At 38.1% G+C, this 13,172-nt stretch overlaps 1 protein-coding gene across 1 annotated transcript in view; it reads right to left on the bottom strand.

Moving 5' to 3' along the window:
- Positions 1 to 13,172, bottom strand: part of LOC106867757 (uncharacterized) — a 74,733-nt gene that overhangs the window by 52,800 nt on the left and 8,761 nt on the right. Inside the window, exons 2-5 of the mRNA XM_089339841.1 lie at positions 9,867 to 10,365; positions 8,164 to 8,286; positions 7,692 to 7,767; positions 3,874 to 3,955 (exon numbers count right to left, since the gene is read on the bottom strand). Of these exons, the coding sequence (XP_089195967.1) occupies positions 3,874 to 3,955; positions 7,692 to 7,767; positions 8,164 to 8,286; positions 9,867 to 10,354 (769 nt within the window). The 5' untranslated portion in view covers positions 10,355 to 10,365. The remainder of the gene's footprint in view (positions 1 to 3,873; positions 3,956 to 7,691; positions 7,768 to 8,163; positions 8,287 to 9,866; positions 10,366 to 13,172) is intronic.

The following is a 13,172-nucleotide window of genomic DNA, read 5'->3' as shown; positions in this document are numbered from 1 at the left end:
GTGAATCTGACGGCTTTTGTGTGTTATTTTAAATGGCTTATAAACACCTTCCACGCTGCAATTGTTTATATATATATATATATATATATATATATATATATATATATATATATATATATACTGAGGGTGATAAATTGAATATTAATTTCAATTTAAAACCAGTGGTCTAGCATATAAAAAAATCTGATAATTCAAAAAATAGTATTACATCCGTATAAGAAGGGATGACCACTAGGTGGTCATCCAATATGCTAGAAAGAGGTCATCAACGACCCAACCACAAAAGAAAAATCATGTTCTCCAAAAAAAAAATTCAGCAAAAATACACAGAGCTTAGGCGGGCAGGACAAAATAAAAAATATATAAATATATCCCCAATGTAATCGGTAGAACTGTACTCACGTCTAATTTTAAGTATACAATTCGTGTATAGTTCTGCAAATTATATTGATTTTAGAACGGATTGTGCTGACGAACCACAGATGATTTTACGTAAGTAAAAGAGTTAATAGGGAAACTGGTACACAATTAATTCTTTATTTTTATATAGTTTTCATTTTGTCTTGCCCGCCTAAGCTCTGTGTGTTTTTGCTGAATTTTTTTCTGGAGCCCTGGTCTTGAGAAGCATACACGACTGCAAACATTGCAGACCAAGCTTTCCCCATTCACTATACGAGCCGTGCGCTTTCGCGCAGCTCGCTTAAGTTCTTCATGCTGGATACGTGCTCTCTCTCAAAAGTGTCGATCCCCCCCCCCTACCTCCTTAACCTGCTTCCTCCCTCTGTGGCGATGACAAGCATTGTTCTCCCAGTCAGTGTCCTGCATATCACAGGCTTTTAATGAGGACTTGACACAGTCCTTAAATCGCAGCCTTGGTTTATGCCGGAGTCTCCTTCCATTCACAAGTTCTCCATAGAGCATCTGCTTAGGAACATACATACATACATACATACATACATACATACGTACGTACGTACGTACATACATACATACATACATACATACATACATACATACATACGTGTGTGTGTGTGTGTGTTTTCGTACAGAGTTAATCACCAGGTTTTTTCAAACAAATAAACTCTATATATATTGGGTAATCATTTGTTTGTAACCGGAAATGCACGTCCATCGTTTGCAAATACACTCACACCCGCACACACCACCACCACTCCTCCTTTCCTTTCTAACCCTCTCTCCTTCTCGTTCGACGCAGTTGGCTAAATTTCTCATACAGTTTCATTATCGCACCTTTTTTTTTTTCCAATGTAACATTATCACTGCTCAATTCCTTCTTCACCTATCAACCACTACCATTTCCAGCGTACCAGCCATCGTTACCCGAACCCTTTCCACTAAGATATTATTCATGGCAACGGTTGTTGTCACGGTAATTAAGTTGAAAATATTTGCTATCGCCAAGTATGAAATTAATTGACTAGCAACACTCGCTACGATGGCTTAATCGATAGTACTTATGCTATTAAAAAATATTAAATCGTCGTGGTTAATTTCTCAGAGACACAATAAAAGAAACAATCTCATAAAAGAAATAATAATCGGGTCAGTGTTAACATATTTAATATAGTGAACATCATAAACCAAATTAGAAATAACGACGCCACAAGGAAAATATAACATTAGCTCAATGACTGATATCATTGTAATAAAGCAGTTCTGGACATGTTTAGGTTTAACTAGCTCTCCTCGGTGGAGCATTGACACATTCAATGTAATGATGTAACTATACTCTATACCCGCTTGCGACCCTAGACCCGATGGTTCCCTGTCGTAAAACGGAGGTAAAAGGAGTCAGTTTACAAGAATATCTTCAAAATTCTTCACTATGACGAAATTAGGCGTGGTTCATTCTAATGGGTTAAAGTTGCTATAGTTGTTTTTGCTATCGTGGTTGTTTGTTCATTATCGAAATGTTCCCAATAGTCAGCTGTGAGCTCTAACGAACCTATGACTATACTAGCTGAGGTACCCGGTAATACCCGGGAGCAAGAATATTCTCAGTACTTATTACAATGCCTAATTTCTCTCAGACGAAAAATGAAATCAAGACATAGGACAGATTATAGAAGGCGCAAGCAAATTCAATCACGAAACACTAATACAAATAAATACGTGTGGAATCGGAAAATGACAATCGTTTGGTCAGATGAGTGGAAAGCTGCAAATATATAATCAATGGAAACATCCAGAAGGAAATTGTAAAGGAGTGCTATGAAAGAAAGAACATAAAAGTTTGAAAAGTAAACAAAAATTATTTAAAGAAAAGAGATTTTATACGTACAAAAAATGGTTGGAGTGCAGAGGCGACAACGTGGCGGTCATAAGAGTCGTAAGATGCTATGAGGAGGGGGGAAAAAAGCATATAAAAATGACGATGTTCGTCATTTTTGGCCAAATTCTCTTGCAACCCGAGAGAAAGTTTTAAGTGCACATGCACTTAATTTGACGACTGTGTTTCATGGGTACAGTTCCACTGATCGTGATGATCAAATATCGATTGCAGCGGTTAGAACCGACAAATTTAAGTGCATGTGTTAAGAAAATACATGTTATATATTTTAGCACACAACGTTGTAACGTTTAGAATCGATAATTTTAAGTACAGGTATGAAGAAAATACATGTTACAGCAACCTGAGAATGCTGAAATAATTGATGAACATTTTAACCCCACAGCAATTTGGGCCAAATTTTGTTAATCAGTTAATTAAAAATCATCTTACGCTTTGCTTGAGTGGTCTAAGTAAAAGTTTATTTGTTTCAACCCGTCTTTAGCGCATATTCCATCTGTGCATAAAATTTCATGAAAATCGGTCGAAAACTTTAAAAGTTATGGCAGAAAATAACATTCATATGAGAATTTGCATTGAAATGTCCTATTGATTTTTTAAAAATCGATACTGATTAAAACTTAACGATTTTTTGTAGTTCCAAGTGCATAAGTAACTGCATGGGCATAAGCTCCACACATGTGTCGAGTTTCATCAACATCGGTCGGATAGTCGCGAAGGAGTTAAAGTAACAAATTCACAAACACACACAAACAGCCACAAACAGACAGAAATTGCCATTTATGTATACAGATTACCTTTTTTGATCCATGGTTTTTGTATTAAGACGGGTGGGTAAGATTTAAGACCGAAGAATTGTTAGAGCATTGATAAATAGCCTCGTGATACTTGTTCTAACTCACTGCACCCTGATTTCAAATCCTGCTTTTTCGGCAACGTGAAACCTACCAATAGTGGCGATGCTAGATTGTAGAATAAAACGTTACTTCCTTTACTCTTTACTCTCTCTTTTATATTTGTTTCATTATTGGACTATGGCTATGCTGGAATACTTTTTTACATATTGATCTTTAGCTGGACATCAGACTTAATAATTTGACGATAGCCATCTGACCCTCACATTCTGATCCCAGTACTCTTGACCTTGCTGACATGTGCTAGCGGTCTGACCACAGCAACCTGATGCTGGAGATCTGACATAGTAACGTGGCTCACGTAATCCAACTTTTGTCATTTGGCCCGAACAATATGATTCGACCCATTTGGATCGAGAAAGACACTCGCAATTTGATCCTAACAATGCCATCTCAGTAATCTGACCCGAACAATCTCATTCTCATAATTTGATCTCTGCAGTCCACCCTACTCATTTGATCCTAGTTACGTAACTCAAATAAGCTGGGCTTACCAATTGGACTTTGCAATCTGGATCAAAGGATCCGATCCGAGTAACTGAATAATTGCGACTCGAACCTAAAGATATGCCCTGGCATAAGACCCTCCTAATGTGTCGCAAGCAATTGCTGATCACGGTTGAGTAAAGGTCGGAAAAGCAAACTTACCTTCCACTCGTTTTATTTGCATTTCCCAAGGAATAAACATAGAAACTGCATTCATCAGTTCTCTTTGGATTCGTCGAAAAGCCTGAAAGTAGTAGTAGTAGTAGTAGTAGTAGTAGTAGTAGTAGTAGTAGTAGCAGCACCACCACCAGAACCACCACCAGCACATGTTGCAGTCGTGGTAGTGGTGGTGATGAAGATGGTGGCAATAACAGGGCGGCGAGCTGGCAGAGTCGTTAGCACACCGGGAGAAATGCTTTGCGGTATTTCGTCTGTCTTGTACGTTCTGAGTTCAAATTCCGCCGAGGTCGACTTTGCCTTTCATCCTTTCGGGGTCGATAAATTAAGTACCAGTTACGCACTGGGGTCGATGTAATCGACTTAATCCGTTCGTCTGTTCTTGTTTGTTCCCTCTATGTTTAGCCCCTTGTGGGCAATAACGAAATAGGTATTTCGTCTGCTGTTATGTTCTGAGTTCAAATTCCGCTGAGGTCAAACTTTGCCTTTCATCCTTTCGGGGTCGATTAAATAAGTACCAGTTACGCACTGGGGTCGATGTAATCGACTTAATCTCTTTGTCTGTCCTTGTTTGTCCCCTCTATGTTTAGTCCCTTCACGTCGGTGCCCCAGTATGGCCGCAGTCTAATGACTCAAACAAAGAAAAGATAAAGCGTAGTATAAAATTATATAACGTATAATATAATACGATGATATAATAAAAAGCAATATAAAACGTAATATAAAACCCATCTGAGGGCGGTGAGCACACCAGGCAAGAAATGCTTTGCGGTAATTCGTCCGTCCTTACGTTCTGAGTTCAAATTTCGCCGAGGTCAACTTTACCGTTCATCCTGTCAGGGTCGATAAAATAAGTACCAGTTGAGCATTGGCGTCGATGTAATCGACTTACCCCCATCCAGAAATTGCTGGCATTGTGCCCAAAACTCGATAACACATCTTATACTGCCGAAGTCGTCTTTTTCCTTTCATCATTTCGGGGTCGATAAAATAAGTACCAGTCAACTAGTGGGGTGGATGTGATTGACTTTTCCCCTACCCCGAACTTGTTGACCTTGTGACAAAATTGGAAACCAATATGGCGTAACACACGAATACTTCAATCATACGCAAACGTACGTCGTGTTCTCTCCCTCAGCTACACTCCTACCTCACCTCCTAAGCCCACGAAAATATTTTCTTCCTCCACCTCCCATTGTTCTTACTCCTTCCCTTTCCTGTGTCCACACTTCCAATCTAATCTACCACGCGTTATCAGCAGACATTCCACGTGTATTGAAAGAAACCGGAACTAGACGTTTGCGTCCCTGTCATAGCTCACTTAGATTTCACCTGTCTAGTTGGTGGTGATGATGGTGGTGGTGATGGTGGTGATGGTGATGATGGTGGTGGTGGTGGTGGGAAGTACATTGATAATGAAGTGCGAGGAGACGTCACTTACTCCTCTCTTTTGATGGTTAACAACAGATATTTATAATTCAATGTTCTCCTCCAGCTGTATATCTATGTCATGTAGTAACATTTGGTATGTGCGAGCGCGCGTGAGAGAGAGAGAAAGTGAGAGAGAGAGAGGATGAGGGGTCAGAGACAGGGAGGGGCAGTACATAGGTCAGACAATTCAATGTATGACATGATCGAATCGAAGGACGAGGTAACATATCACGTGATGGACGGATAAGAGAAGGAAAATCAGAAAGTTATTTCGTTTGTTTTCATGTTTTGATTGTTTTACAAATCTGCAGTTTCAGGATAACTAACTTTCTTTTTCACTCCATTTGACGCAACCGTCAGCACCGACTCACACACACACACACACGCGTCTACATGTGTGTGTGTGTGTGTCTGTCTGTCTGTCAGTCTATCTATATTTATTTATCTCCATACACACGCACACATACATACACAAACATACACATACTGTATATTGCATATATGTATGTACATATGTGTGTGTGTGTGTGTGTGCATATATATATATATATATATATATATATATATATACACCTATATAACTCCTTATATTGGACTCTACTATTTCCTTCTATGTAAACCATCTCACATAGTCTCTGATGAGGAGACATCCCTAATATCCCAGAAACAGCTGTAAGACTAACTTTCTCTTTATGAATGTCCTGAAAATTCTACATAGCCTTGGCTTTGTTGTCTCACGAGGCTCTGGCAGGGGATGGTGGCGAACCCTTCTGTACTCTTTCACCACAACTTTCTCTCACCCTTACTTTCTGTTTCTGTCGTACCTGTATTTCAAAGGGTCAGCCTTGTCACACTGTGTCACGCTGAATATCCCCGAGAACTACGTTAAGGGTACACGTGTCTGTGGAGTGCTCAGCCACTTGCACGTTAATTTCACGAGCAGGCTGTTCCGTTGATCGGATCAACTGGAATATTCGTCGTCGTAAGCGACGGAGTGCTAACAACAACAGTGCAGGTAAGATGTAGAGTATGGGAAACGTGTGACCAGGCTGGAGCTATTTTCACCAATAGATACCGGATATCCGATGGTAAATATATATATATAAGTGGTTTTGAAGTTTTCGAATGCAGTCAGTCAACCTGAGAACTTCGAGATCGGTTACGGTGGAATATAATCGGATCCCTGGGTAATTTCTGTGTGGTGAAGTAGTCCAGGATAAAAGGTTATCACAGAAGTTCAAATTAAGGTATAAGGATTGTATCAAATTGCTGGAGACGGTCAAGATCGCTAGGAAAATGGATGGAAAAGCCTCTCCCCAGATCGTTTGAACGAAAGAGAGAGATTTGTAAAGATCTGGACATTAATTTCGCTGTGTATGCTGGAGGTACAACCCAGTTTAAAGAGTCTGAGCATGTGTGTCTAGGAAAGGCAGGTTTTATAAGCCATCAGAGAATCCACACAGACAGAGGGAAGTTGTTAGCTACGCATTATACGGATTGGCTACTTTCAGTGAGTGTAGAAAAGACAATGTGTCAGGCGGCGGGCTGAAACATTATAGAATGATTTACCAAAAGAATATTGTAACGCCCATTGCAATCTGTTATTTGTAGCAGGTCAAATGAATTTGTAGGATAACGGTTCCCAGCCTGCGGTTCGTGCGCCTCTGGGTTTCATAGAGGTTATACTGAGGTTCCGTGAGTTGTGTTCAAAATTTTAAAAGGTTGCAGTATGAAAAAAAAAATGAGAAAAAAGAAAAGAAAAACACATATTCCATGAATGTCTTCCAAACTGCAATAATTTTCTACAAGAAATGTCTCATTTCGTAAAAATGTAAAATGGTTTATTTAGTTTAATTAATTTACCTTCGATTATGACAAGCTGACGATTTCAAACAAGAATAAAATCGCTAAACATGATTACCTAAAACTAGAAATTTTATGATTTTTGTAACGGGTACGAAAAAATTAAATATGTATATTCCATGTATCTTCTTCCTTGTTCCTCGATGTTAGATTTCAAACTTGAAATCCCACCATATCAAAATGATCTTCTCCTTTGCACAAACTGGCCACTATGGAACATCAGATATGTATAATTACTCAGTTATGCATAATTATTCAGTTACATACATCTTTCACTGAAAATTGAAACTGATAACCGAGGTTGTCGTTAGTGAATAAAATCGGATTATTGAGTCTGCAATCCGTGGGTAAATTAATTAAGATAAAATGGGTACTGGGTAATGAAAAGTTTGGGAACCCTAGAAACAAACCTTTCATTAGCGAGTGCGTTGGACCCACGTTGACAGTGGTGAGTATGGACCACTAATATAATGGTATAAAATGATGTTCAGAAATGAATTTTTACTCACATCGAAGCCCATCCGCTGGAAATCTTGGCGTCTGGAAAGGCTACTTTCGTGGCCTTTAACATAAGCTTTAGCTTTCCTGAAAAAAAACCCCCATGATTAACATTTACTTTGTTTTCGTGTATGTATATATATATATATATATATATATATATATATATATATATATATATACACGAAAACAAGTGATAAATAGTTCAGAAAACAATTAAACACACTAGAAACAGAAATACACAACACACAACACAGCTCAACACACGCACAAATATTCACATTTACATTAGACATTACCAACACTGATACGTAGATATTAGTATTAGTTGATTTTCATTTCAGAAAACAAAAAGAGAACGATAAAATGTCAGCCAAGAAACGAAATGCAAAACAGTAAAATGGAACATGACATAATTAAAGTAGAATATATGGAAGACAGAAAATAAAAATAAAAACATAGAAACAAAAGGAAAGTAGTAACCTGAGGTATTTTAGTTTCTTGTGAATATTCCAAGGCTGAAAACGAATTGTATCAATCAGTTCCTTCTGTAATTTGATGCTATTGATGATTTTTTCTTCGGCCGTCTGTGACTCGAAATCACGGCTAGTAGTGGTGAAGAAAATCAAAACATGAGAAACGAAAAACAAAAATATCGTTAGATTAATTAGCCAGAAAATGAATAGCTGAGTCAAGATTAATATAATTAACTCAATGAGCAATTAAATACCGAATTTGAGGAAGAGGAATATACAGTGAATAAAAGATATAAACTCAATGATCAATAATGTTTTAATCATTTCACCTATTAACAGTCACAGTTCATTTGATCAAATGTTTAATGTAATATTGATTTCAAATTTTGGTACAAGGCCAACAATTTCGGTTTCAGGTGACGGGTTTATGTCGGTTTCCTCGACCCAGGGCTCAACTGGTACTTATTTTATCGACCGCGAAAGGATGGAAGGCAAAATGACCAAAGCGGCATTAGAACTCGGAACATAACGACAGAGAAAATGCAACTATGCATTTTTCTCGGCGTACCAACCTTTATATGTTTAATGTAATATTCAACACCAGGGGGCGAGCTGGCAGAATTGTTAGCGCACTGGGCAGAATTGTTAGCGCACTGGGCAGAATGGTTAGCGACATTTCGCCCCTCTTTCCGCTCTGAGTTCAAATTCCGCCGAGGTCGACTTTGCCTTTCATCCTTTCGAGGTCGATAAAATAAGAATCAATTGAGTCCTGGGGCTGATGTAATCGAGTTACCCCTCCTCCTAAACTGCTGTACTTGTGCCAAAATTTGAAACCAATCTTAGTCCTAGAGGCAAGGTTGTCGCTGCTGTCAACACTCGTAGTTTTATGTGAAATGAGACTCAGAGTAATAAATTACAGAGATTAAAAGATTTAAATACAGATATTATGTATCAGCTGAATAATACAAGAACTCATTATATGGCTTAATGGTTAGAGTGCCGAGCTTACAATGGTGAGGTTATGAGCTCGATTCCCGGATCAGGTTGCGTATTGTGTTCTTGAGCGAGACACTTTATCTCACGTTGCTCCAGTTCATTCACCAGTAGAAACGAGTTGTGAGAAATGACTGGTGCCAAGCTGTATCAGCCTTTGACTTTCTCTTGGATAGCATCGAGGGCGTGGAGAGGGAAGGCTGGTATGCACGGGCGATTGCTGGTCTTCCACAAGCAATTCTGCCCGGACTTGTGTCTCGGAGGGGAAGTTTCTAGGTACAATCCCATGGTCATTCGGGACTGAAACGGAAGAGGGTCTTTACCCACACCCACACCCACACACACACACACACACACACACACAGATATATATATATATATATATATATATATATATATATATATATATATGCTTAAACTGAAAGCATAAATATATCAAAATATCCAAATTTTAACGAGACACATGTTTCTGCAAGCTGAGAGGCTCTAAACCTCAAAGGAATAGTTCATTCAGAACTCTCGTACATTCCTGCGTCGTAATGTATTTTGAAAAATGGATAAACTGAAAGATGTAGCTTCGTTTAAGAAGCAGTCTCCTGCATAGTACCGAAGGTTCGAATGGAATATTTGAAAAATAAGGCGGACCTGGTTCATACAACAGCAGAACGACAATGATAAGAAGAAAGAAAGGACATGTTACGTAATATATTCACTGACCTTTCAGATTTGGAACTCTGGCCTTTCTTTCGATGTGACTGTCGTTTGTTACTTAAATATTTCATCATGTCTTCGTCTTGAGTTTCGTCTGCGCTGCTGCCGTTATTCTGATGCGCTTTTCCAGCTTTAGAACCCGCATTTAAACCAGGACTTCCCTTTTCACCAACCAACACATGGATGCTGTTACCACTACTACTACTATTATTAAGATTATGAGTATGATTACTTCGTTGAAGGTCTTGTGGCGTTACCACGACGACAGGTATGTCTTGGGCTTCCTCCGTCCACGAAGAACATGGCCGACCAGAATCCGATGAGCGATAACCAGTTTGCCGAGTGATGTCCAGTTCACCATGTGGTATCCAATTCCCCATGCTGTATCCGTTGTGCTGTGGAGCGTTGATATCATAATACGATGAAACACTCCCCTTGTTGTTTCCATTGTGTTCAGCTTGTTCATGTAACTCTAAATAGTTTTTGGTTGCCATATTTATGAAAACTGGAAAGTAATTCGTTAGCAAAAAGTATAGTACAAACCTAATACAAACCAAAGTACAAAAGTGTAGGTGGTTAAAGAGGTACGCAGACAAATAGATAGATGATATATACGTACATACATGCATATATATATATATATATATATATATATATATATATATATATATATATATATATATATATATAAAGAGAGAGAGAAAGACAGAGATAGTTAGAGAGACAAACAGACAGCGCAGAATGAGAAGTAGAAGAGAAAGTGAGTTTGAAAAAAGAGATAGAAGACAAGAAACAGAGTGGAGAGAAAAAAATGAGAGAAAGGGGATAAAAGAGAGAATTGAGAAGGGAAAAGGAGAGAGAGAGAGAGAGAGGGAGAGAGAGGGAGAGCAAGAAGCAATAATTTGAGGACGAAAATCAATATTGTCGAAAATTATAGAAATCAATAAAAAATATTAACATTGTTTCGATGATATTAATAAGATTACAGAAAACATAATTTCAATAAAATTATGCTCTTAAAATATTTGCTATGTGGGGACTGGCATGCCAAAGAATAGACCCAACCCTTCCTCTACATGGCGTAAAAGTCGACTAATTGAGGTTGAGGTAGGATTTGAACTCCGACCTCATAAAATTTTCACCAGCAATGAAAGGCAAAGTCAAACTCAGCGGAATTTGAACTCAAAACGTAAAGACGGATGAAATGCCGTCAAGCATTTTGTCCGGCGAGCTAACGATTCCGCCAGCTCGCCGCCTTATGTCTGCCCAAAATATAATTAAACAAATGATAAAAGACTCTTAATCATTTTAAACCAGTTACATACACCAACAGGTAATCAGCATACACAGCATTTTTTCTACATATAATTTCCATTTCTGTGGAGGCGCAGTGGCCCAGTGGTTAGTGGTTCGGGTGTCAGCATCATGATCGTAAGATTGTGGTTTCGATTCCTGGACCGGGCGACGCAAAACACTTCATTTCACGTTGCTCCAGTCCACTCAGCTGGCAAAGATGAGTCACGCTGCGATGGACTGGCGTCCCATCCAGCTGGGAAACACATACGCCATAGAAACCGGGAAACCGGGCCCATGAGCCTGGCTAGGCTTTAAAAGGGCACATTTATTTTATTTATAATCATTTATATAATACTTCTCTGTCATTACAAGAAAATGTATTCTGATAGTCGTAGCAGATATGCTCGCAACGTTCAGTCAGGTTTCCTACAACGCGTTATCACAATTTGTAATCGTTAATAGCACCGTGTAACAAGACCCTTTGTCCTTGGGTAGCAACTGTTTTTCCTATTTGCTTACTCCAGGACAGTATGAAAAATCACTAATATTTCCTTCAAAATTTGCTTTTGTTACTTTTATTCAAACACCAGAAACTCCTTCTCAGCACATGGCTATGATGCTCCCCCACTACTCCTGCTCATGATCAGCGATGCACATATTATCATCCACTATGTGACATACTCAAGTAGTTATGGTCAAGCAACTAACATGGAAATCTGTGGTATTGAGCTGAATATTTGTTATAACGATATTTTTCTGCTTCAACAACTCAGTACTGAATCTGAAATGTGATGGAAAATGGTTTAGTTTGAAAAGATTAATGTTCAAATCACAAAAGCAAAGTTTGAAGAGAATAGTAGTCAATTTCCTTTTGGTTTCTAGAGAGAAGCAAATAGGAAATAACACTTACTCACCAAAGATAGAAAAAGAAAATTGTTACATAGTGTAATTTGTTTGAGAAATTAATCGTTAGTTCTGTTTACACCTTAGTAACACACTTATTCTCAAGATTAAAACTCCCTCCTAAGACAAATACCTGTTGATTGTAATCTGGTATTTTCAGTATGACGTATATCTGAATTCCCTCACACACACACACACACACACACACACACACACACATGTTTCTTCCAAAACACCATTTCCCGACAACTTTCTTACAGCATAAAACATACAAATCTGCACATACATACATACATACATACATAATTACATACATACATACATACATACATGCATGCATAGATGCATGCACGCATACATACATACATACATGCATACATACATACATACATACATACATACATACAAAAATACCCTATTGTTGATGTTGAAATTCCAATGAAGGAGCCTTGGATCTGGGTTAGAAACCGGTTCTTTCTCTATTTGCAAGAAATCTTGAAATAAACTGAATAACGCCATACATACAAATATACATACATACATACATTACATACATATTACGTGATAGCCTTCTTGAAGATAATTAATGAACAGTAAAAATACTACAAACTTATTAATCCCAACAATGCTTACATGGTTCGCATTTTATTCTCATCTAACCTTATTTGTATTTCAACTTATATGATGTCGTAATAACTACGACGTTGAAGCAAGTCTTTCATATTTTCGTTACTACATTTCACTGATACCCGCCCTCTGAAGTTGTCAAACTTAATATCTCATAACATATATGTCTTACATTCTTTCTCAAGGCTAATAAAATGTCGGCTTTTCTAATATTCATTCTCCCATCATACTTTAAATATCTTGAGTAACTACTTGCAAGACTTGCTATGGTTCAATTAACAACGCTCACGAAGAGCAGTCAGCCAAAACTTTATTATTATCTGATAAAAATAATGGAAATATGTGTTTAATTCGCTCAGGTAGATTGCTTTTATGGTGAGTTGTGTGACGCGTCTGTTTTAACAGTATGTAAAATATCCTCGTATTTTTAAGTTTGATGTGCAGTATGTTAAGCGTAATGCCATGAGCTATGTATTTTGAGAAGGG

This window comes from Octopus bimaculoides, chromosome 22 (genome assembly GCF_046866305.1).
Source record: "Octopus bimaculoides isolate indiv1 chromosome 22, ASM4686630v1, whole genome shotgun sequence".
Classification (NCBI taxonomy): domain Eukaryota; kingdom Metazoa; phylum Mollusca; class Cephalopoda; order Octopoda; family Octopodidae; genus Octopus; species Octopus bimaculoides.
This window is presented reverse-complemented; position numbering and strand designations above follow the sequence as displayed.